Consider the following 27,676-nt stretch of genomic DNA (forward strand, 5'->3'; position numbering starts at 1 on the left):
AGCTGGGATTACAGGCATGCACCACCATACCAGGCTAATTTTTTGTATTTTATTAGAGACGAGGTTTCACTATCACTGTGTTGGCCAGGATGGTCTTGATCTCCTGACCTCGTGATCCACCGCCTCGGCCTCCCAAAGCGCTGGGATTATAGGCATGAGCCACCGTGCCCGGCCGATCCTCAGCCTCTTAAACTGCTGGGATTACAGGTGTGAGCTACTGCACCTGATCTCCAAGCTTCCATCTTGTTAATTCCTATTCTAATAGTCGTCCCGCACTGTTGCCTGTCCCACCTGAGGCCAGGCACCTGAAGCTGTCCTCAGCCAACAGCATAGTATGTCTTACATGCCTCCCTCTGGTTCATTTGGAAGTTAGATACCGGGAATCATCCCCTGCCAGGGTAGGGAGGGATCACTCGTGCTTGCCTCCTTTCCTTAGGGGAGATCTTTGAGCTGAAGGCAGAGCTCAATAGTGACAAGAAGGAGAAGGAGGAGGAGGCAGTGAAGAAAGTGATTGCATCGATGACCGTGGGCGAAGATGTCAGGTGTGCAGGAGTAGGCCTGGTGGCAGCTGGAAGCTGGCTGACGGGAGGGTTTATAGCTGGGGTCCACTTCAGTCTCTCCTTTAGGGTGTCTAGGGACCCATGTCTCCCCTCATACAGCTCCCTTCATAAAACTTTCTTCCCAGTAGAAAATTTTGTTTACTCAGGAATCACAAGCCCAGATGCCGACAGGTCAGGTGGTGATGGAGTGAGTTAACTGGAGTAGGTGGGAAAGGCAGCAGGTGATGGAGTGGGTGTGGCATGAACCCTCTCAGAAACTCCAGAGGATCAGTACTGGCTGGGGAAGAGGACCCAGTGTGGCCAGGTCTTCTAGTTTTTAAAAAGAATGGGAAATCTGGGCCAGGCGTGGTGGCTCATGCCTGTAATCCTAGCACTTTGGGGGACGCAGGCGGGCGGATCACGAGGTCGGGAGTTCGACACCAGCCTGGCCAATATGGTGAATTCCCGTCTCCTCTAAAAATACAAAAATTAGCCAGGCGTGGTGGTGCATGCCTGTAATGTCAGCTACTCGGGAGACTGAGGCAGGAGAATTGCTTGAACCTGGGAGGTGGATGTTACAGTCAGCCGATATTGTACCTCTGCACTCCAGCCCTGGTGACAGAGCAAGACTCCGTCTCAAAAAAAAAAAAAAAGAATGGGAAATCTGGATTTTTCATTTTAAATCTCCCTGTCTTAAGTGGCCAGATGATATTAAACAAACACTGTGTGGTGCAAGTAAAACACACATGCAGATTGGATTTCTCTAATTTGTCACCGGTGTGCAGCCTCTGTCGCACCTGATGGCTAAAGCAGGTCGTGCGTAGAGCGGCTGCCACACCTTGGCTCATGCTTCCCCTGTGGGAGCGCCCAGTGACCCAGCTTGTCTTCTCATCTTTAAAAACCCATTCAAGGCCGGGCGTGGTAACTCACACCTGTAATCCTAGCACTTTGGGAGGCCGAGGAGGGTAGATCACGAGGTCAGGAGTTCAAGACCACCTGGCCAAGATGGTGAAACCCCATCTCTACTAAAAATACAAAAATTAGCTGGGCGTGGTGGCGGGCACATGTAATTTCAGCTGCTCGGGAGGCTGAGGCAGAGAATTGCTGGAACCCGGGAGGCAGAGGTTGCAGTGAGCTGAGATCATGCCACTGCACTCCAGCCTGGGCGGCAGAGCGAGACTCCCTCTCAAAAAAATAAAAAAAATTCAAGGTCTACCTTTCCCGTGTTCCTGCCTTCCCTCATCACCCCAGCCCACTACCCCCAAACTCAAAGCATTTGCTCTCTGTTCCCATCACCCAGCACTAAATGGAGATTGTTCTCTTGTTATGTGTACTTGCATTTACCTGCTCACCAGATTTTAAAATCTCAAAGGCAGAGACTGGATTTTACAACAGTTTAATATTTGCACAATATTTGAGAGTCTGCACAGAACATTTTGAGATTTGTTTTCTCAGTAGTTCCTTACAATTCCCATATTGTAGGTAATGACAGTTTTAATGCCACTGAAATAAAAACATAAAGTGACCGCCTAAGAGTCACACGGTTTATGGCAGAACTAGGACTTAAGCCCAGTTCTTCTGAAATCCAAATCCATGCCGCTTTCACCCATGTCCTCGTGGTGCCCAGTCCTATGCCTCATAGCCCGGGTGCTGAGGTGGAGCAGCTCCCATCCAGGTCCCAAGATAGGCTCCCACTGCTCCAGACGTCCCCATGGATCACCCCCCCAGCAAAGGACCTCCTGCCAGCAGCCCCGGGAAGGAGCTCTGCAGAGAGCCCTTTGGAAGCCAGAGCAGAAAGGGAACAGGCACCTGCTGGACAACTGGGCCTCCTTCCAAGTCAGATTCCTTCCAGGACAAAGGTGCTCTCCTTCACCCAGCACACCACTGTCACCTCCTCACAGAGGAGAAACATCTTTGTTCTTCCATCTCAAAAGAGCTGGCTTTGCTGATATGATAAGCCCCAAAGAGCGAGTCGGCCTCATCAGCAGTTTTTCCTCCTCCCTCCTCCCCATTCTTCCTGGTGCATCATCTTCCAAGGTGACACATACATTTTGGCTTTGGCAGGACTCCTGCCTGTTGGGACTCAGGAAGTTCACTTTGACCTCCTAAGTCTCTATGTTGACACGTCCTTTCCTATAAACACATAAGAATTGAGAGGGGATATGATGATTTCAGAGATAGAAAATTGATCTCTAACCAAATTTCACATCTTAAGAAGGCCTATGACTCTGGGACCACGGGTACCATGTTGAGAAGGGTTCCACCCAGTGGTCATGAGCATGGACCTTGTTCTCAGACCTGGCTCCTCCAGGCAGGTTATTTGACATTTATGAACCTCAGTATTCTGTGAAATGGGGATCATCCCCTGATTTCTAAGGGCAGTTAAATGAGATCAAGCATGTAAAGCTCTTAGCACCAAGCCTGGTGTATGCTGTGTGCTCCATGCATGCTGTGCTGGTTCTTACCGGGTGCCAGAGCTTGTGGGGAAAGCAGCGTGAGCCATCCTGCTTCCCTGTGACCCTCCAGAACCAGCAGCCCAATGTAAGGGGCCACATTAAGTGTCAGAGAGGGAGAAAGGATCATTTTCATTTACTCAGCATCTCCCAGATATCAAGGACCAGATACCTAAGTATGTTGTCTCATTCAGTTATAAAGGCCCTGTGAAGTGAGTTTCGGTTGCACCTTTCTTTAGGATGGTCAGCTGGGTCTCTCTGCTAAACATCAAGTGCTGTGACACAGGCTCATACAAAAACTACTCCCTAGGACCCCCTATGCCCCCCTCCCCAGCCCCCACCTGCAGCTGTGGTGCAGGAAAGCTGAACCCCTGACTCCGGTGGGCATTTGCTCAGCAGAGTGTCCACAACTCTGCCTGCCCTTCTGAAGCTGAGATGAGACAGTCAGCCCCATGCATACAATGACAGGATGTCTGGAAATGCAGAGGCCCAAGAAAATTCATGTCTGGATCAGGTTTTCCCTTTGATTGTGGCCCAGGAATGGGAATGAGCTCCTGGGAGGGCGTTTGCTTCCCCAAGGAGTGAAGTGGCATGGAAGGGGACAGGGGTAACCCTGATCTCTTGGTGACCACAGAGTAAGAGCAGGGAGGCATCCTCAGGTATCCCCAATGCCCCAGAGTCTCAGCAGCCACGGGAAGGTCCAATCTCACCACAACCACAACTCCAGGGGTCTCACTTCCATCCTCTCTGGTGTTGCTTTAGCCTGTAGGCTGAAGATTAACCCCCACCCTAATTGCTTGTGCTATCTGTAGATCACAGACAATGGTGTGGAGAAATACTTGCCTTGCTTACCCCCACCTAGTCACATACCCCATGCTTGCTCAGTCTATCACGACCCTGTCACGTGGACCCTTAGAATTGTAAGCCCTTAAAAGGGCCAGGAACTCTTTCTTCGGGGAGCTTAGTTCTGTTCTTGAGACGCCAAGTCTGCTGACCTCCCGGCCTAATAAAGCCTCTTCCTTCTTTAACCCGGTGTCTGAGGAGTTTTGTCTGTGGCTCATCCTGCTACATTTCTTGGTTCCCTGACCGGGAAGTGAAGCAGCCCCTTAGGTGGCTTAGGCTTGCCCTGTGGAGCATCCCTGCAGGGGACTCTGGCCAGCTTGAGCTACGCAGTTCCTGAGCGTGCTCCTGGGTAGGCATTTGCCCCGGTGGAATGCCTCGTCAGAGCAGTGCATGGCAGGCCCCAGCAGAGGATCAACGCAGTGGCTGAACACCGGGAGGGAACTGGCGCTTGGAGTCTGTATATCTGGAACATGGTAGGACTGGTCTTGGGAACTTGCCCACTCCATTTGAGTGGAAGCGTGGCCTGATCACCCACGGCATGCCTTTATCGGCACTTTGGTTTTGGTTTTGATTTTGACTTGGTTTGAATTCCTTGGCAAAGGGGCGTGCCTTTGTCGACACTTTGGTTTTGGTTTTGATTTTGACTTGGTTTGAATTACTTGACAAATGGGCGTGGCTTTATCAGCACTTTGGTTTTGGTTTTGGTTTTGATTTTGACTTGGTTTAAATTGCTTGACCAACGGGCGTGCCTTTATCTGCACTTTGGTTTTGGTTTTGATTCTGATTTGATGTGAATTCCTTGAACCCAGTAACCCACGGGTGGCCCAAATGCATTCAGTCTGTAGCGGCAACTGCTTTGCTGACAGAAGAAAGTAGAAAAATAACTTTTAGAGGAAACCTCATTGTGAGCACACCTCACCAGTTCAGAAGTATCCTAAGTTAAAAACAAAAAAAGCAAAAAGGTAGCTTAATAACTCAAAAATCTTAAAGTATGGGGCTACTCCGTTAGAAAAAGATGATTTAACATAAACCCCTGAAAATTCCCTTAACCCAGAAGATTTCCTAACAGGGAATTTAAATCTTAATTACCATACAAAGATCCGACCAGACCTAGGAGGAACTACCTTCAGGACAGGATGATAGATAGTTCCTCCCAGGTGATTAAGGAAAAAAAAACACAATGAGTATTCTGTAATTGAGGAAAACCCTTGTAGAAGCAGAGTTAGGAAAATTGCCTAATAATTGGTCTGCTCAACTTTGCCACCCAGCCAAGCCTTGAAGTACTTACAGAACCAGGAAAAAAAAAAAGCCATCTATACCAATTCTAAGTTAATCTGGACTAAACAAAGTCTTATTAATAATAGCAAAGGATAATTGAAATCCCACACTTACAAAGTTTTCAACAAAAGTAAAGTTGTTTTGCTAAAAGTTAACAGTGTAACGTGTATGATAGTAACTTCTAATCTGTGGCCTTAGACAATCTAGTCCACAGACCTGAAGGAAGTTTGCTTTGGAAAAGAATGGTTATCATCTTTGAAAAAAAGAAAAAAAGTGGGGGTGCAGAATTTATATAAAAAGGAATGTTATATGGAAAATTCTTGTCCTGAAATAAATTAACTAGTTGTTTAAGGAAAGGGATGTTTCCAGTAAGTCAGAAAGTTGAGACATGTCGAAGAATTGTCTGTGAAAATCATGAAAAAAAAGTGTTAGAAAAAGAAATTTATGCAAGAAATGTTGTATAATTTAAATTAATTATCCTCCTGAATGTAAAACTGTTGAAGAAACAGTTTATGTGCAAGGTATATAAGGAAAGTAAAATATGCCTTTGGTAAAAGGATTATAAGGAAGCATAAGAATGTGGATTTTTACCTACATTAAAAGGTTACAAAAATTGTTTTGAAGGTTTAAGCAAGTTTTGAAACATTAATTGTAAAGAAAATTCTGTGTGTAAACATATTGGCTAAAGTTAAAGGGGTATCATCCAGTTTTTCTGTGAACTGGACATTAAAATAAAAACACAACGGATTTTTCTTAAAGCGCTAACCTGCTCTTTGACAAAAATTATAAAAGGTTAAAAATGTCTATAAAAATCTTATGGTCAGACATTAAAAATTGAATAAATGTGTCTACAAAGTTTTATTAAAACTGTTTAACATTAATAACACTAATATAAAGGTGAAATCTAGCTTATGTGGTATAAACATACAGGAAGCATTGTCAAATATAAAATGGTGTTTGGCTTTCTTCGGTCTAAATGTTGTGCCCGAGCCAGTTAGAAAAATGCCACACTTTGAGATGAACTAAGAGTCCTTTATTAGCCGGCGACCGAGAGACGGCTAACGCTCAAAATTCTCTCGGCCCCGAGGGAAGGGCTTGATTAACTTTAATATCTTGGTTTAGGAAGGGGGGGGGGCGTCTAGTTAAAACAATTTTACAGAAGTTAAGTAGTCAAAAAGTTAAAAGGATAAATGGTTACAGGAAAGTAAACAGTTCCAGGTGCAGGGGCTTTAAGACTATTACAAGGTAATAGACGCGGGGCTTTGGGCGTTATCAATCAGACGAATTCTTGGGGACTGCGGATATAGCTTGCCACAGTATCTTATCAGTGAATTGCATTCTTGGATGTGCTGGGGAGTCAGCTTGCACAAGTTAAGTCCTTGAGGGAAGGGGCTGCCAGTGAAAGAGCCAAGATGGAGTTTGTCTGGTTCTCTTAGCTAAGGGAGAAACAAGGCTAGGTGAATAAGGAAAAAACAAGGTTGGGCATTACATAAAAACTAATAAAAATAGGTGCTAAAGGAAATTTCTCAGTAAGAAGGCACCAAGGACTATAAAGTCCACTGCTGATGTCCCCACATTTAAAATAAAAGGTCCATTTCTTAAAAATTATATACTTGATTTATCTCCCACTTTCCTTTCCCTCAAAACTAAAAGTCTTTTAGCACACGTACCACCCCGAGAATTTCTGGTAAACCAGCACCAGCCTGAAGATCATGTTCTCATCAAAGGGTGGAAAGAAGGAAAACTCGAGCTGTATAAACATGTGGCTGCTGGGCCATTGCATGGTCTCTGTTGATGAGGTTCTGAATTTTTAATTGTATATATTTAAATTTATTTAACCATGAAGAGGCACATATATGACTGAGAACCACGCTAGACGGGACAGCTCCAGAGATCCAGAAATGAGGAAGACAAGACTCCCCTATCCTGGTGGGTTTTTTTGCAGAATCGTTTGCTGCTCTGATCCTAGCATACATTTAAGGTTACTTCCTGGGCATCTGCATAAGGGCCAGTCACTGTGTGGGGCTGGGGATATGACCATGAGGACAATATCCAGGTCCAGAGGGATTCCAGCAGGGGGCGCTCTTGCACCCAGTGGAAGAGCATGGCCCTGCACACCCTGTCTAGACAAGATCACAGCGGCAGGAGCAGAGAGGTAGGGGCAACTCGCTGTCCTCAGGAGCTCACCCTCATCTCCAGGGACCCTGAATCATAAGCTGGGCAGGCTCCAGGATGAGTGTGGGGCTCAATAGGCTGGACAGGCTGTGAAGAAAACCTTTCCACACCTGCACTAGATACCAGCCCAGGGGTGATCTAGAACTCATCCCTGGGGTGTGTTCATTAAAACATCCATGGGGCCTAATGTGTCTTCCCCAGGACTGAGCTCTGGGATAAGAACAAATGAGGAAGAGACAGGCACTGCCCTGGCAGTAAACACCCATGGCCAGGGTTCCTCTATCCATCTGTGGGAAGACCCCAAGTTTGATACTGAAGATGTTAAACCATCTCCAAAGTAAGTGGAAACTGAGGTGTTGCGGATTCGATGACCTGGACCCTCGGGTCAGTCCCCACCCATTTGCTGAGCTCACCCTGCACTGGAACTTGTGTCCCTCCCCACCTCCCCTGCTACTCGGGAGCGCTGCCACTGACCTGGCCAAGAACTGGGGGGTACGTCTAGTTGAAACATATTTCTGGGCCAGACAAGCATTGGCCAACAGTGTCTACTGAAGGACCGTTCCCCAGGTGACTTCCAGAAGAGGTGAAAAATGAAAACTTATCTGTCCCAGACCCAGGAAGATCAGGTCTGGGACCTCTCTGTGTCTGGCCTGACCCTGAAGTCCATCCCTACTGACTCGTGTCCTGTCTGCTCTGTGTCAGAAAAGTGGGGACCTGATTCCTGTTCTGCCCCTCTCACCAATTTCTGCTGGTGTCATTGCCATCATCACACAAAGAGATGGGGAAGACATGGTACAATAAGGAAGCTGCTTTCTGGAAGCACTTAGGATGATGTTCACACCATACTCTCGGCAGACAGGAAGGCCAGGTCCTGCTCACTCCGACTCAGAAGGGGTCTCATATCCTGCCTGGGCCCCGGTGATGATGTTGAACTGATGCCCCTAACCTTGCAACCTTGAGCTTCTCCTCCAACAATGTCCCAATATCCTCATTTTTTTTCCTTCTGATCCTCTAAATCATGTTCCCCTTCAGGTCTAGCATGAGGCTCTCTCTCACTCTCTCCCATGGAGCCCACTGGGCAGCTGTCCATGAATTCTAAGAACCTCAATGTTGGTAACACTGATATTTTCCTTGAATCATACATAGCAGGGCCCCTGAAGCACCATGGGGAATCTATTCTCTAGAGATGAAAGATGTCTAGGGCAATCTGGTCATGAGAAAATCACTTCTCGGGTGAACAAGTGACATTGCCAAATCAAACAGTTTTATTGTTCTGTTTTGTTCATTGAAAGATACTGACACATACAGGACAATCAAATTCTACTGAAAAGCAATGTATTTCCATAGAATGCCTGCTCCAAAAGAAACCTCAAATCATCATGTGGTCCACTTTATTCACATTCATCATGACTTAAAGCAACTACCTTGGCTTTCTGCGCGTGAAGGTTTTCAGAAGCAAACAAAAACCTATTTCAACAGTAGCATCAACAGGGCATGATGGAGATTCTCCTGTCCCAGTGTTGAGTTTGTCTTCCCCAACCTTGTGAAGCTTGACCTACCCTTTATCCTCCTAGGAAGGAAGCCAAGAGCTCAGCCTGATGCTCAGTCCCTCAAGCAAACCTGTTGTACCCTTTGCATTTTACAGGATTTCCTGAGCAGAGCACATAGAAACTATGACTAGGCTAAGTGAAGACAGACTGAGTTTCCACATAAACATGGCATTTCCTATCTCTAGTAACATTATCTGAAGATATCTAACATTTGTTAGATGTCATTAGCTTTTTCCTTCCCAGCTTCCTACCACAACTGAGTGTCACATGTGGCTGGGCCAGGGTCTAACTTCAGAGGAACAAGCCCTGCCCCACTCTCTATGCTAAAGATGGCTTGTGGAGGATGAACTCTGAGGCCTTTCCTAGAAAAGGTTGGTGAAGGAGAGAGGTGGCAGGAGTAAAGTATACAGATGAGTCAAATGCTGTGAGGAATAGAAAGGCTAAGCAAGAGGTGACATTTCTTATTTATGTCTTAAATGAAGTTGTTACTGTGTCTTTTTGTATTAACCTATTCTTTAGGTGACTATTTCACATTGACTAGGTTCCCCTAGTTGGAAAGCCAAGGCTCGGTCATCATTTCTTTCCACCCCTCTCTGCCTTCCTTCCTTCACCACCAAGGAGGATGGCTCAGCAGCAGCTCAGTCCCTGCTTGTCAACCACCGACCTCCATACACTCCAGCCCCGGTCCACATCCCCCAAGGCTCCTCGTGGGATTCCTAAGCAGCACCAGTGCACTGACTGTCACTCTACTCATTTATTGAAAGAACAGTAGGCAAAATAATTGTATTATATCTTTACTAATCCTTTGTTACAAAGACAAGTAAATAAAAAAAGCTCTTAAAATGCTGCATTTCCCTATTATTTAGAGATAGTGAGTGCTAACCCTGTGATAGTTCTCTTTCTGGTCTTCCCTTTCTTTACACTGTCTGTGCGTCCATTGAGTCGGTGGCTGTTCATGTTCCCACCAGCCCCCGGCAATGAAACGTCCATCATGGGGGTCAGCACATGGTGAGTGCTGAGCCTCACTACTCTAGCTATGCAGGAGGTCTCCAGTGAGGGTGATGGGTGCCAGGCTAACAACAATGTTGTCCTCTGCATTCTGATGTGGCACTGGCCCTTGTCTGTCTCCTATAGATTGGAGCATTTCTGAGGCTTGAGGTGGTCATGTTATTAAATACAATACAATTATCTTCCTGATATTCCCCTGCTTTGACCAAGTGCTGAGGAATGACCCCAGCTCTAACAGATGCTGATGTGTACTGTTCTATGTGGTATCTTACCCTTCTCCGAATCTGTGAGCTGACCAAAAGCCTGTGGGCTTTCTATGTGTGTTTCACAGTAATGCCCATGTTAACGCCTGCTGTTCCAGTATCTTTTGCTACCCTGGGTTATGTGACCACTGAGGCCCCCTTGGATGATGGGCAATGTTTGGCATGCTTTATAGGCCATTACAGTTTCAAGTGTACACATAAGTGCTGGAACTCCCTGGTGTGGGGACACCTTATCTCATGCCAGAGTGACACAGTTGAGTAACACAGAGCATCAACATTGGGACCCATTTCTGGGTTCATGTTTGCCTCTTCCATTCAGGAGGTTAAAATCTGGGTTCATTCTTTTCTGTACCCTCTCCATCCCACAATATCTAAGTAGGATATTCAGCTGGCCTTCCAGTACAGCTGTGATGAGGGAGGAAAGAGGTGATTTATGTGAAGTGTATGGTGGTGGTGGGATTTTTTCTTCCTTTCTATTAGACGGATGACATGACTCGGGAGGCCGAGGTGAGAAGATCACTATAGGCCAGGAATTCAAAAACAGTGACACTTGTACTGTGTTGTGCATGTGGGTCCACATTTTCTGGGGGAAACACACATTGACAAACACACTCACAATCACTACATATTAACTCACTACTAGTTACCTCCCAGCCCTTTTGCACACAAACCCACACCATCTAAATGATATGGCTGTTTCCAGGGACCCTAGCAGATGATCACAGTTCTTCAGTGAGCCATCTGTTTCTCACATCGTACCCCAGGTCCTCACACCTATCAGGAACCTGAAGCCAGGGAGGTTCTCCAGACAAAAGCAGGCAAGAGAATCTTCCTTGACTCATCAGTTAGATTTGCCATTAGGAAGGGAGCAGTATTAGAATATGTACAATGTTAGAGAGGGGAACAATACACAGTGGGGCTCTCGGGGGCTGAAGCAGGAGGGAGGGCGTCGGGATAAGTAGCTAATGTATGCAGGGCTTAATAGCTAGGTGATGGGTTGACAGGTGCAGCAAACCACCATGCCACACTTTTACTTATGTAACAAACCTGCACATCCTGCGCATGTATCTCTGAACTTAAAGTAGAAATTAAATTTAAAAAAAAAGGAAATTGCCAGAGTAGGCAAATCTAGATAAACAGGAAGTAGATGAGTGGCTGCCTAGGGCCAGGGATATGGGGGTTGGGGAAAAGAGAGAAGTGACTACTAATGGCTATGGGGTTTCTTCGAAGGGGGAATGAAAAGATTCTAAAATTAGATTCTAACAATGATTGCACAACCCTGTAAATGTAAAAACACTGAATCACCCACATTAAATAGGTAAATTGTTTTGCATGTCAACTATGTCTCAATAAAGCTGTTTTTTAAAAAATATACTTACCTGGCCAGGCAGAGTGGCTCACAACTGTAATGCCAGCACTTTTGGAGGCTGAGGCGGGCAATCACAAGGTCAGGAGATCGTGACCATCCTGGCTAACATGGTGAAACCCCGTCTCTACTAAAAAAATAAATAATACAAAAAACTAGCCAGGCGTGGTGGCGGGTGCCTGTGGTCCCAGCTACTCGGGAGGCTGAGGCAGGAGAATGGCGTGAACCCGGGAGGCGGAGCTTGCAGTTGCGCCGCTGCACTCCAGCCTGGGGGACAGAATGAGACTCCGCCTCAAAGAAAACAAATATCTATATATAATATATTATAATTATATAATATATTATAATTATATAATATAATATGTTATGTAATTATATAATATTATATAATTTATTATATAATATATTGGCCAATATAATATATAATGCCAATATAATATATATTAATATAATTATATATTGTATGTTATATATTATATAATATATTAACTATATAATTATATATATAATTATATAGTTTATATATAAATTAAGATAAATATTATATATATTTAAATATATAAATATAATAAATATAATTAATATATATTATATATTATATATAATATATAATAAATAAATATATAAAAATATATATAAATATAAATAATAAATATAAATATATATAATTAATATATAAATATATAATATAATTATATATTATATATACTTATATATTATATATAATATATATAATATATACTTATATATAATATATAATTATATATTATATATAATATATATAATTATATAATTATATATTATATAATTATATAATTATATAATATATAATTATATAATTATATATATTATATAATATATAATATATATAATATATAATTATATATAATATATATTCTATAATTATATATAATATATATTATATATAATTATATATATTATATATATTATATAATATATAATATATATAATTATATATAATATATATTCTATAATTATATAGAATATATATAATTAATTATATATATTATATATAATAATATAACTATATAACTATATAACATATAAGATAATTATCTTATATAATATAATATATTATCTTATATATAATATAATACAATATAACATATATTATATAATATATTGTGTATTATATTATATAATATATTGTATATTATATTATATATTATATAATATATAATATATAATATATGATATTATCTATAATATATAATATATAATATTCATATAATATATAATAATATAATATATAATATATAATATTCATATATATTATATATAATATTATAATATATAATATATTATATATGTAATATGTAATATATAATAATATATAATATAATATATAATAATATAATCTATAATATAGATTATATTATATATTATATATTTATTTATTATTTATATATAAAATATATGTTTATATATGATATATAAATATATATTTATTATTTATATAATATATAATATATATAATTATATATTATATATAATATATTATATAATATATTATAGATTATAGATTATAGATTATATACAATATATAATATATCATATAATATATGTTATATATTATATAGTTATATATAACTATATAATCTATAGTATATAATATATATAATATAATCTATATTTTATAGATTATATTATAGTATAATCTATATTTTATAGATTATATTATAGTATAATCTATATTTTGTAGATTATATTATAGTATAATCTGTATTTTGTAGATTATATTATAGTATAATCTGTATTTTATAGATTATATTATAGTATAATCTGTATTTTACAGATTATATTATAGTATAATCTGTATTTTACAGATTATATTATGGTATAATCTGTATTTTACAGATTATATTATGGTATAATCTGTATTTTACAGATTATATTATGGTATAATCTGTATTTTATAGATTATATTATGGTATAATCTGTATTTTATAGATTATATTATGGTATAATCTGTATTTTATAGATTATATTATGGTATAATCTGTATTTTATAGATTATATTATGGTATAATCTGTATTTTATAGATTATATTATGGTATAATCTGTATTTTATAGATTATATTATGGTATAATCTGTATTTTATAGATTATATTATGGTATAATCTGTATTTTATAGATTATATTATGGTATAATCTGTATTTTATAGATTATATTATGGTATAATCTGTATTTTATAGATTATATTATGGTATAATCTGTATTTTATAGATTATATTATGGTATAATCTGTATTTTATAGATTATATTATGGTATAATCTGTATTTTATAGATTATATTATGGTATAATCTGTATTTTATAGATTATATTATGGTATAATCTGTATTTTATAGATTATATTATGGTATAATCTGTATTTTATAGATTATATTATGGTATAATCTGTATTTTATAGATTATATTATGGTATAATCTGTATTTTATAGATTATATTATGGTATAATCTGTATTTTATAGATTATATTATGGTATAATCTGTATTTTATAGATTATATTATGGTATAATCTGTATTTTATAGATTATATTATGGTATAATCTGTATTTTATAGATTATATTATGGTATAATCTGTATTTTATAGATTATATTATAGTATAATCTGTATTTTATATTATATAGATTATATAATAATCTATAATATAGATTATATAATAATCTATAATATAGATTATATAATAATCTATAATATAGATTATATAATAATCTATAATATAGATTATATAATAATCTATAATATAGATTATATATATTTATATATTATATATATATTTATATATTGTTGCAGGAAGTCAGGGACCCCAAACGGGTTATATATATAGTTATATATAACTATATAATCTATAGTATATAATATATATAATATAATCTATATTTTATAGATTATATTATAGTATAATCTATATTTTATAGATTATATTATAGTATAATCTGTATTTTATAGATTATATTATAGTATAATCTGTATTTTATAGATTATATTATAGTATAATCTGTATTTTATAGATTATATTATAGTATAATCTGTATTTTATAGATTATATTATAGTATAATCTGTATTTTATAGATTATATTATAGTATAATCTGTATTTTATAGATTATATTATAGTATAATCTGTATTTTATAGATTATATTATAGTATAATCTGTATTTTATAGATTATATTATAGTATAATCTGTATTTTATAGATTATATTATAGTATAATCTGTGTTTTATAGATTATATTATAGTATAATCTGTATTTTATAGATTATATTATAGTATAATCTGTATTTTATAGATTATATTATAGTATAATCTGTATTTTATATTATATAGATTATATTATAATCTATATTATAGATTATAATATAATCTATATTATAGATTATATTATAATCTATAATATAGATTATATTATAATCTATATTATAGATTATAATATAATCTATATTATAGATTATATTATAATCTATAATATAGATTATATTATAATCTATATTATAGATTATATTATAATCTATATTATAGATTATATTATAATCTATATTATAGATTATATTATAATCTATATTATAGATTATATTATAATCTATATTATAGATTATATATATATTCATATATTATATATATATATTTATATATTGTTGCGGGAAGTCAGGGACCCCAAACGGAGGGACCGGCTGAAGCCATGACAGAAGAATGTGGATTGTGAAGATTTTATGGACATTTATTAGTTCCCCAAATTAATACTTTTTAAATTTCTTATGCCTATCTTTACTGCAATCTCTAAACATAAATTGTGAAGATTTCATGGACACCTATCTTTACTTTAATCTCTTAATCTTGTCAGCCGAGGAGGATGTATTTCGCCTCAGGGCTATGTGATAATTGCATTAACTGCACAAATTGTATAGCGTGTGTGTTTGAGCAATATGAAATCTGAGCACCTTGAAAAAAGAACAGGATAACAGCAATTGTTCAGGGAATAAGAGAGATAACCTTAAACTCTGACCACCGGTGAGCCGGGCAGAACAGAGCCATATTTGTCTTCTTTCAAAAGCAGATGGGAGAAATATCGCTGAATTCTTTTTCTCAGCATGGAACATCCCTGAGAAAGAGAATGCGCACCTAGGTGTAGGTCTCTGAACTGCGCCCCCCCCCCCCCCCCCGGGGTGTACCTGTCTCTTATGGTCAAGGCTTCAGAGATAAATAAACTCCAGTCTCCCATAGCGCTCCCAGGCTTATTAGGAAGAGGAAATTCCCGCCTAATAAGTTTTGGTCAGACCGGTTGATCTCAAAACCCTGTCTCCTGATAAGATGTTATCAATGACAATGGTGCCTGAAACTTCATTAGCAATTTTAATTTCGCCTCGGTCCTGTGGTCCTGTGATCTCACCCTGCCTCCACTTGCCTTGTGATATTCTATTACCCTGTTAAGTACTTGATGTCTGTCACCCACAACTATTCGCACACTCCCTCCCCTTTTGAAAATCCCTAATAAAAACTTGCTGCTTTTTGTGGCTTGTGGGGCATCACGGATCCTACCAATGTGTGATGTCTCCCCCGGACGCCCAGTGTTAAAATTTCTCTCTTTTGTATTCTGTCCCTTTATTTCTCAAGCTGGCTGACGCTTAGGAAAAATAGAAAAGAATCTACGTGATTATCGGGGCAGGTCCCCCAATAATATATTATATGTATTTAGTATATATTTTATATATATATATATATATATATATATATATAATTTTTTTTTTTTTTTTTCTTTTGAGGCAGTCTCGCTCTGTCGCCCAGGCTGGAGTGCAGTGGCGCAATCTTGGCTCACTGCAACCTCCACCTCCCGGGCTGATGCCTTTCTCCTGCCTCAGCCTCCCGAGTAGCTGGGACCACAGGTGCCCACCACCACACCTGGCTAATTTTTTGTATTTTTAGTAGAGATGAAGTTTCACCATGTTAGCTAGGATGGTCTTGATCTCCTGACCTTGTGACCTGTCCGCCTCTGCCTCCCAAAGTGCTGGGATTACAGGCATGAGCTACTGTGCCTGGCCCACCGTATGTGTGTGTGTGTGTGTGTGTGTGTGTACATATATATATATATATATATATATATATATAATATATATATGGCTGGGCACGGTGGCTCACGCCTGTAATCCCAGCCCTTTGGGAGGCTGAGGTAGGGGGATCACTTGAGATCAGGAGTTCGAGACCAGCCCGGCCAACATGGTGAAACCCCGTCTCTACTAAAAATACGAAATACTAAACATACGAAAATAGCCTCATTTATAACACAAACCCCCAATATATTATGTTACCCATGTCTTACCATGATTTCATACAACTTTCAGATTTATTTTCAGTTCCTGATTTCTACCACTCAGACTGGGCTGGAGGAACTCTAAGAAACAGACTTCCTGCTGACCCTCCTGCTCCGACTTCTAGGCATGTCTTTGGTCCAAATGTGGGCTCCTCTTCCTCCCTCATGCAAATTAACTCTTAAAGATTAGTCCACCAAGTCTTCTAGAGATGTCTACACAAGTCTGAATTTTAAGGTAAAAGTGGCTGAGATTTAAGTTGAGAGTCAGTGTGGCAGATTCCTGGCTCTTAAAGGTTTTTACTTTGAAGAAGATAAAATGCATGAATCCTACTAGGGCAGAAAGAGTTCACAACAGATGTTTTGGTGACAAAGCACTTGTTCTACATAGCCCAAGGGTAAATGCCAATACCTATTCAGAATGGAGCAGGGAAATTCAAAATAAATTTGAACTCTTCTAATGTAAAGCTTCTGTTTCATATCCTGGCTCTTAGCAGCTGAGTGACCTTGGGCAAGTAATATAACATTTCTGAGCCTTCATTTTCTCACCCTAAAATGGAGATAACATCAATATTGTCTCCATCACTCCCAACCCCCTTACTATTTGGTAAGAATTACATGAGATAAAATATGTAACTAGCACAGTACTAGCACAAAATAAGGAGTCAGTTAATATTAGCTCTTCTTCCTCCACCAGCTCAGCTCCTTTGCTCTTCCTTATCCAGGAAATACAGAAATATATGGATTCACCGTAGAAGCTGGACCCAGCTCCTCAGATGCAGCAGATGGATTGGCCCACTCTGTAATGACCCAGGATGGGGCGGGTGTTCTCCTGCATGGTGACTGAGAATGTGAGCCTCAGAATGAAATGTAAGAACACCAGGCTGCAAGAGGACTGGCTGCAGCCACAAACTGCAGGTCACTGTTCACAGGTGCTCAGTAGGAAGAGAGAGAGGCTTGTGATTTTTTTTTCACCCAGATGGAAATATGCATTCATAAAATGATTTAAGCTGGGCGTGATGGCAGGCGTCCGTAATCCCAGCTACTTGGAACACGAAAGCCGGAGAAGTCCTTGAACCTGGGAGCTGATGGGTTAATTGAGCCGAGACCGTGCCATCTTAACCCAGCCTAGGGGAAAAGAACAGGACTTCATCTCAAAAAATATATATATAGATAGATATAGATATACATATATCTATATCTATATCTACATATCTATATCTATATCTACATATATATCTATATATATCTAGATATATATATACTTACAGAGGTAATCTTCATATCTCTCCTTTGCCTGCAATAGGAGAAAGGAAAACGCCATGAGGATCGGATCATGCTGGGCCCTGTTGGCACAGGTCTATTATTCACTTGGTGACAGTAGAAAACAACATGTCAAACAGTGATCAAGTCACTGGCCCCCCGAATGAAGCATAGACGATGTGTGTGGAAAAGGCAATGGGTTTTCATGGAATATTTAGTAAGTCCATGTTGGCTGGCAAACACAAAATTATTTTTCAAGAAGAAAAAGTTGCTACTGAGAAATATGCTCACTACCAGATAGTTTGTAAGTGATGTGCTCATTTTTGACTACCGTCATCCAGCAGGACTCAGTTGGTCATAAACTCCAGTGACCGGTCGCTAGGGTCCATGATCCACTAAGACCTGGTGGACGATGGCAATCGAATATGATATTCCCTTGATATTCCAGCCAACAAAAAAATTGTATTTGTCTTCTATAATATACATGGTCAGATTTTTATATCTTCATTTCATTAATAAGGCAAGAGGACCTAGAAAAAACATTTCTCTTCCAGACAAAGAAATGCATCTTACCATCTCCAGTGTCATGAGGTCTTCAAGAGAGACAGATTGGCTTTCACTGAGACCCGATGTCATGAAGTCTTCAAGAGAGACAGATAGGCTTTCACTGAGATCCGATGTCATGAAGTCTTCAAGACAGACAGATAGGCTTTCACTGAGATCTTCGACCAAATCTAGGAGAACATAGTGACAGTCAGTGCATTGGTGCTGCTGAGGAATCCCACAAGGAGCCTTGGGGGATGTGGACTGGGGCTGGAGCATGTGGAGGTGGGCGGTTGACAGGCATGGACTGAGCTGCTGCTGGAGCATTCTCCTTGGTGTTGAAGGAAGGCAAAGGAGAAGGGCAGAAAGAAATGAAAGAGCCTTGGCTTTCCAGCTAGGGCAACCTCATGAATGTGAAATAGTCACCCTAAGAACCAGTTAACACAAAAGGGCGCTGTACTATAGAAACAGGAAGTACATTCGTGGCTGCCTAGATCCAGGGGTGTGGGAGTTGGGAAAGACAGAGGAGTGACTACTAGTGGGGTTTCTTTGAGGGGGAATAAAGAGGTTCTAAGATTAGATTGTAAAATGGTTGCACAACCCTGTGAATATAGTAAAAACGCTGAATCACTTAGGTTAAATGGGTGAATGTTTTGCATGTCAACTACATGTAAATAAAGCTGTTTAAAAAAAATACGTACGGTGGTCGTGCTCGGCCTCAGATATTTCCTGCAATAAGAGAAAAGAAAAAGAAACACCATGAGGATCAGATCATGCTGGGTTCTGTTGGCAAAGGCCTTTTATTCACTTGGTGAAATAAAAAACCGGATGTCAAACAGTGATCAAGTCACTGGCCCCCAAATAAAGCATAGAGGATGCTTGTGGAAAATGCATTGGGTTTTTTGGAATATTTAGCAAGTTTCCATGTTGGCTGGCAAATACAAAATTATTTTTCAAGGAGAAAAGGTTGCTACTGAGAAATACACTCACTACCAAACAGTTTGTAAGTGATGCCGTCCTTTGACGGCCATCGTCAATCAGGCCTCAGCTGGTCATAACCTCCAGTGACCGGTTGCTAGAATCCATTACACTGAGGCCTGAATCATGATGGCAGTCAAAAATGATATTCACTTGATATTTTAGAAGCCCCAGAAAAAACAAAAAGCATTTCTCTTCCAGAGAAAGAAATACATCTTACAATATCTGATGTCATATTCTCCTCCACACCGCCGTGTGCAGACGCCTGCGCATCTTCAATGGGACCTAGGAGAACATAGAGTGACAGTCAGTGCATTGGTGCTGCTGAGGAATCCCACAAGGAGCCCTGGGGGATGTGGACCGGGTCTGGAGTGTGGAGGTGGGCGGTTGACAGGCATGGACTGAGCTGCTGCTGGACCATTCTCCTTGGTGTTGAAGGAAGGCAAAGAAGAGGGGCGGAAAGAAATGAAAGAGCCTTGGCTTTCCAGCTAGGGCAACCTCATCAATGTCACCTTAAGGACAGTTTAATAGAGAAAGGCACCGTATGGTTCAGCGCCAGCATCTCATCACACCTCCTCCCCATTTGAAGGTCCAGGCAAATCCCCAATTTTATGAAATGTTACAAGATCATTTAACTTCTGTGGATCTACATATCCTGCCACTACATTGATCATCTACCCTGTTGTGTTTTTCAAATTGTGGTGAAGCATGCATATTTATCATTTTAATTATTAAGTGTGCATTTTAATGAGATTACATTCAATGAGTTACATTCAGGGTGCTGTGTCAATAATGAGAAATGTCTAAATTCATAATCTTAGCTTCAACTTGGGCAATGAGAGAAAAACAGCAGTGTAATATAGAACAGAGGAAAAATAAATAACGATTGCAGAATACAATGGAATAGGAAACAGGAAATCCTCAGAGAAAATCAACAAAACCAAAAGTCAGTTGTTTGAAAAGATCAGTAACATTGATAAACCTCTACCTTGGCTACCCACAAAGGAAAGAAAGAAGTCACAGTATACTAATAATATCTGTTTAAGAAGACTCAAATCAAAAAATAGTAAATAATAAAGGAATATCCTGAACACATCTGTGCTCACAATTGGATACAGTAGATGAAATGGGCTAACTGTTAAAATCTATTTTAGAAGACCAAAACTCAGGAGAAATAGATCATCTGAATAGGCCTATATTTATTTCAGAAATTGAATCAATGATTAATATCTTTTCAAAAAACTAATACACTATATTCAGATGATTTCACTGGTAAATTCTACAGAAATTCTTAAACAAAGAAAAATGTAGTCTTACCATACAAGCAAGTAATCATAATCCTAAGTATTTCCTCAGTTACATTTTAAAAATTGTGTTTCCAAACAAGACACAGGAAGGTTTATAATAGCTGTATTCATAATTGACCAAACTGAAAGCAAATGTCTAAACATTTGAGATGTCCTTTACTATCAAAGTTGAACTAAGCCTGGGCAACATGGTGAAATCCCATCTCTACAAAAAAAAAAAAAAAAGAAATTAGCTTGGTATAGTGGCACGTGCCTTATGGCCAGCTACTTGGGAGGCTGAGGTGGAAGGATCACCTGAACCTGGGGAGGTCAAGATCGCAGTGAGCTGTGATTGCACCAATGCACTTCTGGGCGACAAATGAGACCTTTTCACACACACACACACACACACACACACACACACACACACACGAACAACTCTAAGTTGTCAATATTACTTTACTTGTGTAGTTGTATCATCTACCATTGATTTAATGCATTTAAATTGGCACAAATTAAATAAAGAAGAACATGACATAGCATTTACTGAGTTTCTCTAATATGGAGCACTGAATGAATAAACTGGAATTATTTGCTTAAATGAACTTAATGATTTAATTTCCACATTACCTATATTTTCTAGAGGCCAAATCCCGTGCCGTCTCCATATTATTTTTAACCAGCGCTTGGAGTGGGCGTCCAAACCTGCAAGGTAGAGCAGACTTCTTATAGATTCTAGGAAATGTATTATAATAAAGACAGTGCTTGACATGTTACTGGCAGAGGATAGCAGAGAAATTAGTAAAAACTAATTCACAGATGAAAGTTTTGATCCCGGTTTTCACCGTCTGCTTTTCAACTCTACCTGAATTAGATTTGGGTTCTTAGAAGATTTTGCAAGGTTCATTGCACTTAAAACAGACTGTTTGTGCAGGCAGATACCTTTATTTAGATGAGACAATATAGAAAAGCAGCAGATCCAAGTCACCAAGAATGGCCTGGGTTCAAATCCTACTTAGAATCTGCACATACCTGGGAGAGTGAAATGGACCCCTCTGTGCCTCAGTTCCATATTCTGAGATGTGGGAATGTTAGTAGATCTCTGCTATAGACCTACTAAGATCTATAGGGCTAAAAAGGATGAGATACAGATAAAGCCTTAAGAAGACTCATGCTTTGTAAATGCCCAACAGTGTTCAATCATTCAGTGTCTGGGAGAATAATCCAGATACTTGGTAGTGGTTGAATACAGAGAGGGAGCGTGTATGGCTCCCGGGCAGGGGAGGGTGGAAAGTGACTTCACTGTTTCCATGGGCATGATGCTTTCCAGCTCATGAAAGAGATCTGTCATTTCCTTGATCCCCACATTATCCCCGAGGGACGGGCAGAGCAGGGGCTACAACCCGTACTTTCCAATTCAATGAATTAAAACTTAGACGTTTTGAGTGACTTCCCCAGAGTTACCACAGTGAGGCATGAAGATCTGGGACAAGAATGTAATTGGTTCCCTGGGGACAGAGATCCCAGAACATCTGAGTCCTCTAGATCATGCCCTGGACCCTGAACTGAGAGCTCTTCTCACAAGCTTTGTCAAATCCTGCTGCCCCAATATTTCTTTGGGATGGTTGATGCCCTGGAGAGATGGCAGGTGGCTTACTGCATTTACTCACCTGCTCTATTATCCCTGCATTTTCACTTTGATTAGCTTTATGACCCATAAGACAAACATTTAAAGTCTCTCAGTTATGATGCACAGTCTGGGATTTTACCTAAATCCACTCTATTTTGGGTGATTTTACCTAAATCACCCATCAGGTGATTCTCATCTGCTGGCCTGGAGGTGGCCTGCCATGTAAGAGGACACACAGCATACCATGGAGCTGCTGCGTGCCCCAGTCCTGTGCACACTCAATGCCTTGCTTCTGCTTTCCCAGCTCCGACAATCCTAATTCTGGCTTCTAAAGCAATCCTGTATTTCCCTCTCAGTTCTCAGACTTGCCTAAACTGTTTAACGTTTTAATCAATGTTGTGACCATGACTGAGCTGTGACATTTGATATAGTATATTTTTATCCATTTATAGATTTGTTAATAGCATTTAACTTCATTTTTCAGAGTTTTAGGAACATTTCTGGGCTAGGTGTCCTGGCACATGGCTGTAATCCTGACATTTTTGGAGGCTAAGGCAGGAGGATTGCTTGAGGTCAGAAGTTTGAGACCAGCCTGGGCAACATAGTGAGACCTCTTCTCTATAAAAAATGTTTTAAAAATTAGCCAGGTGTGGTAGTGAGCTCTTGTTTACCTAGGTATGTGGAAGACTGATGTGGGAGGATTGTTTGAGCCAAGGAGTTTGAGGCTGCAGTGAGCTATGATCAGGCCACTGCACTCCAGCCTGGGTGACAAAGCAAGACCCTGTCTCTTAAAGATAAAAAGCATTACTGAGTTACAAGTATCTCCATTTTATTTCTCATTATCTAATGTTACTGTTTTAATCCTGAGGCTTAACTACTTTAATAAACTAAAGGAAATTTTTTTTAAAAGAGGTAGTATCCAAAGCAGCTCATATGTGCCTTTTAATAAATTCTAGTTTTATATGCCATGTCTAGAATTTACATTCTTGATCTGACTTTTATTTTTTCAAACCTTGAAAAGCTCACTTTATACTTCTTAGAACCAGCCTTCTCATATGTGACACAAGGAAAATTCCCATATTACACCTAACTTAAAACATTGAGAGGATCAAATAAAAGGCAAGAGCAGTCTATTTACTACATAATGCACAATCAATTACAAAGCAAAGCTTCTGGGTGAAAAGTAAACAGTTAACATCCTTTGGAAAACCCATAGCAAAATAACATTTTGAGAAAACACGCACTTTGGCTACCCACTGAAGTTAAGGAGAAAACAGTCACAGGTCAGCATCAAGAATTCCCCAGCGTTGTTTTTTTGTTTGTTTTAATCATCACACATTATTCCCCCTGCTTTCTTTCATGTATGTTACTGCATGTTCTCCCTTTTTGCTTTTCTGTGTAACCTATCTGGGGAATCACTCCATAGCAGTAAAAAGACATCTTACCATTGTTTATAGCTCCATAGTTCTCCTTTAGGTGGAAGTACCAGTTAATTTTACTAGTCCCTTACTAGACATTTCAGTTATTTCCAATATTGAGCTATTGAAAATAATGCAACAAGGACTTTGTGCATAGGTTGTTTCATATTTATGGAGTATACCCTCGGGATAAAATGCCTCAAAGTAGGATTTCCGGTTTAAATGCATTTGCAAGGTTGTGAGATTGTGCCAAATTCCCCTTCGTGGAGTCGAGCCATTTTGCATTTCCACTAGCAATATATGCATGCAACTTTCCTTACTGCCAAACCAAAGAATGTGTTGCCACGTTTTTGGAATTCCACTTAGTAGGAGAGACACTGCAGTATAGTTGTCATTTGCCTTTCTCTTATGTGTGAAGATGTGTTTAAGGATCATCTGCATTTCTTTTTCTGTGACTTCTCTATCACTTTTATTACCTAGTTTTAGGTTCACTTGAATCTAGAGATTCTCAAGTCAGCCTATTTCAGGTCATTATTGTTTGTCTCTTCACTGTTGACTCTCACCTGAACTACGCCACCAGCCTCCTAGCTGGTCTCCCTGCTTCCACCCTTGCCTGCATTACAGTGTATTCTCACAGAGCTGCTGGTCAGTCTTTTTCTTGGAGAATTAACAGTAATCCCCAGGCTATAATCCTCCAGTGGTTTCCCATCTCAACTAAAGTCCATATTCTTTGTCAATGCTCACTACGTGTACAAGGCCTTAGCCCATCATATTCATTTCACTCTGCTGCAGCCACCTTTGTGTCTTTCTGTCCTTTTCCCAAAACAAGTTTGTTCCCATTTCAGGAATTCCAAAGAAGAAATTCCTCTCTGGAAGCCCTCTCCCATCATCCTCACAAAGCTCCCCCTCACTTTTCAATTTATTTTTAAAAACAAATAAGATGGGATCTCTATGTCTATGAAGGTGGGGACCTTCCATCTTATTTCAAAAAGAAAGGGACACAACAATCACCAAGAGGCACAAAAACAGTCATGAGAGTGTAGTCAGAGCTCCTCCTTCCACTACCAGCTACCGACTGAAGGCTGCTGGCCCTGCCCAATGCCTAGTACCCACAAAGCCTCCTATGTCACCTGCTTACCAGGAAATAACCAAGTCAGGCTAGTGGCTCACAATGGCCGACCCCACAGACCCACCCAATGGCTCACAATGCCCATCCCTGCTGCTGCCCACCTTGTGGTCACCCTGTCCCTCTGTGGTGACTGCACTATTCGTCCTGGGCTGCCTGAGCTTTACAGTCCTGAGAAAAGTGCAGGGGGGTGGGGGTTGTTATTGGAAGTCACCCTGGGCAATGAACTCAATGGAAAACCCTGGTTACTAAAGTCAGTTCCATTAGCATCTCTGTTTTTCTGAGTCTGGCAGCTTTCGTTTGCTCACCAAATGTAGTTATACACAAATTTCGGACTGCTTTGTAAGTAAATGCTTCTCTCCTGTCTTACAAGTGTTAGTTTTTGTCTTCAACTTGACCACAGCAACTCCTAGAGCCCTGGTCCCACTCTCGATAAAGCGTGATGACTGCGACTTGAATGAAACCCTAGGACACATCACACTTTCCCTTCCTTGTCTATAAAATAGGGACTACACTGTAGTAGGGCTGAAGAGACACTCATGTCAAATTGGGAATTTTAAAGTAATCAGAGCTCCCTGACTAAACTCTTTGGGTAAAACCAACACAAAAACAATTTCTTTACAGCTCTGGCACTAACATTTCACACCTTTTGCAGTCATTTGAAGCATGTCCCCCAATTTTTTTTCCTTCTTTCTTCAAATTACAATTGGAAGAAGTAAAGCAGCTTCTGTCAATGTGACTTAAAACCATCTATTAAGAATACCATATAATCTCTTCCATGGCAAACTCTATTTTGAATTTAAGAAGTCTCCACATATTTGAGTCTAAATTATCCCAATTATTAGCTACCTTAAGGAATGGGAGAAAAGAAACAATTGGGCCCTTAACTGGCTCCTTCACTTAGGTGCCAGACCAGCTGGATGGGTAAGGATAGAGAATGGGATGGGGACTCCAAAACTGGAGTATTTGAAATTTTACTGAGAAAAGGGCCGGGACTAGACCAAAAAGTCCTCAACAAAGAAGGCTCAACAACAAAGACAAGAGGCAGAACCAGCCTTTGTCCCCCATGCCTAGCCCTGGGAAAGCCAGCTATGGGCAGGAGGGAGCTGGAAGCTGAGGATGTCTCTGAGGGTGAGGGACTGCAAAGGGGTGGGGGCGGTGGTGGCCAGAGAGATGCCAGAGAGCAAATGGCACCCATGGCTTCTTTACCTTTGGGCATCTTCGGCATCTTCGGCGTCTTCGGGAGGTTGAGGTACTGCATGAGTTGGGCCTTCTTAGCTTTCAAATCCAATTTGGCAGGCTTTGCAGTGGTGGATGCTGGTGCTGCGGCTGCCACAGTCTCAGGAATCTCACACTCATGGCAGGGCCCCACATCTGGCCTGCAGCAGTCACAGTTGAGGCCCCCGCTGGGGCCCAGGCAGCAAGTCAGTTTGCTCCCCATTGGGCACCTAAACACACAAAAAAGTCCAAGAGGCACAAGGACAGAATGTAGTCGGAGCTCCTCCTCCTTCTACTGCCAGCTACCGACTGAAGGCTGCTGGCCCTGGCCGTTGCCTAGTAACCACAAAGCCTCCTATGTCACCTGGTTGCCAGGAAACAACCAAGTCAGGCTAGTAGCTCACAATGGCCGACCCCACAGACCCACCAAATGCCTCACAATGCCCATCCCTGCTGCTGCCCACCTTGTGGCCACCCTGCCCCTCTGTGGTGACTGCATTATTCATCCTGGGCTGCCTGAGCTTTCCAGTCCTGAGAAAAGTGCAGGGGGGTGGGGGTTGTTATTGGAAGTCACCCTGGGCAATGAACTCAATAGAAAACCCTGGTTACTAAAGTCAGTTCCATTAGCATCTCTGTTTTTCTGAGTCTGGCAGCTTTCATTTGCTCACCAAATGTAGTTATACACAAATTTCGGACTGCTTTGTAAGTAAATGCTTCTCTCCTGTCTTACAAGTGTTAGTTTTTGTCTTCAACTTGACCACAGCAACTCCTAGAGCCCTGGTCCCACTCTCGATAAAGCGTGATGACTGCGACTTGAATGAAACCCTAGGACACATCACACTTTCCCTTCCTTGTCTATAAAATAGGGACTGAACTCATGCTTCCCAGTTCTGAAATGCTAGGACCTACCAACTCTCTTTTCTCCCTCTGTTTCTTTCTTCCATGGCAGGGATATTCAGATATTTCTTTTACTAACAATGCATAAAGCACGTTTTTCTTACACAAAATTGAAAACCATATAGTGGGATACCACTGTCCTCATTTGATGAAGATGAACAGTAAATATCTGGCAAGCCTGACAGTGTTCCAGCTGTGGTATACTAATTTAACCCCCAGAAACCATTCCATTTTACGGATTTTACAGAATCAATCTAGATGGAGAAGTTAAGTAGCTTCCCCAAGTTTCCATGACTGCTCAAGATGGGGCCAGAATTTAATCCTGAGTAATCTTGATCCCCACAAGCCGATCATGATTATCAGAAAGTAAAGGTAGACGTCATGCTTGGAGGGGCAGTGACCTTGTAGATTAGTATTTTTTTTAAAGAATAACAGTTTTTTGATGTGAATTTTAAAATGCCTCCCCTTCATTCAACATTAAGTCTAAGTGCCAATACTGCATGTGT

The 27,676-nt window shown here is 40.0% G+C and overlaps 1 protein-coding gene across 4 annotated transcripts; it reads right to left on the reverse strand.

The window, feature by feature from the left end:
• Positions 1-505: 505 nt before the first annotated feature.
• Positions 506-27,676, reverse strand: C23H22orf42 (chromosome 23 C22orf42 homolog). 4 transcript variants are annotated; one of them, XR_008622648.2, is made up of 8 exons: positions 26,265-26,621; positions 21,512-21,586; positions 19,816-19,880; positions 19,319-19,346; positions 18,648-18,808; positions 18,081-18,108; positions 16,824-17,939; positions 8,531-11,605 (listed from the first exon to the last, which is right to left on the reverse strand). XR_008622648.2 is itself a non-coding variant. In XM_055105951.2 (8 exons), exons 1-8 carry the CDS (start codon positions 27,215-27,217, stop codon positions 17,905-17,907), a joined length of 666 nt encoding a protein of 221 aa, XP_054961926.2. In that variant the 5' UTR covers positions 27,218-27,676; the 3' UTR covers positions 16,268-17,904. The 4 variants fall into 4 exon arrangements, 3 of the variants coding, with proteins under 3 accessions (XP_034804630.2, XP_054961926.2, XP_054961927.2); XM_055105951.2 differs by lacking the exon at positions 8,531-11,605 and adding an exon at positions 27,183-27,676 and having other exon boundaries at positions 16,268-17,939; positions 26,265-26,503; XM_055105952.2 differs by lacking the exon at positions 8,531-11,605 and adding an exon at positions 26,738-26,924 and having other exon boundaries at positions 16,268-17,939; positions 26,265-26,503.

This window comes from Pan paniscus, chromosome 23 (assembly GCF_029289425.2).
Source record: "Pan paniscus chromosome 23, NHGRI_mPanPan1-v2.0_pri, whole genome shotgun sequence".
Taxonomy (NCBI): domain Eukaryota; kingdom Metazoa; phylum Chordata; class Mammalia; order Primates; family Hominidae; genus Pan; species Pan paniscus.

Bases quoted from the DNA above. Each gene is read 5' to 3' on its own strand.
- C23H22orf42 (XM_055105951.2), bottom strand. From the start codon at position 27,217: ATGGAAGAAAGAAACAGAGGGAGAAAAGAGAGTTG. The intron at 26,504-27,182 runs GTAGGTCCTAGC...TTGTGTGTTTAG, and splicing joins AGAGGGAGAAAAGAGAGTTG to GTGCCCAATGGGGAGCAAAC. The intron at 18,109-18,647 runs GTAAGATGCATT...CTCCTATTGCAG, and splicing joins ACCTCATGACACTGGAGATG to GCAAAGGAGAGATATGAAGA.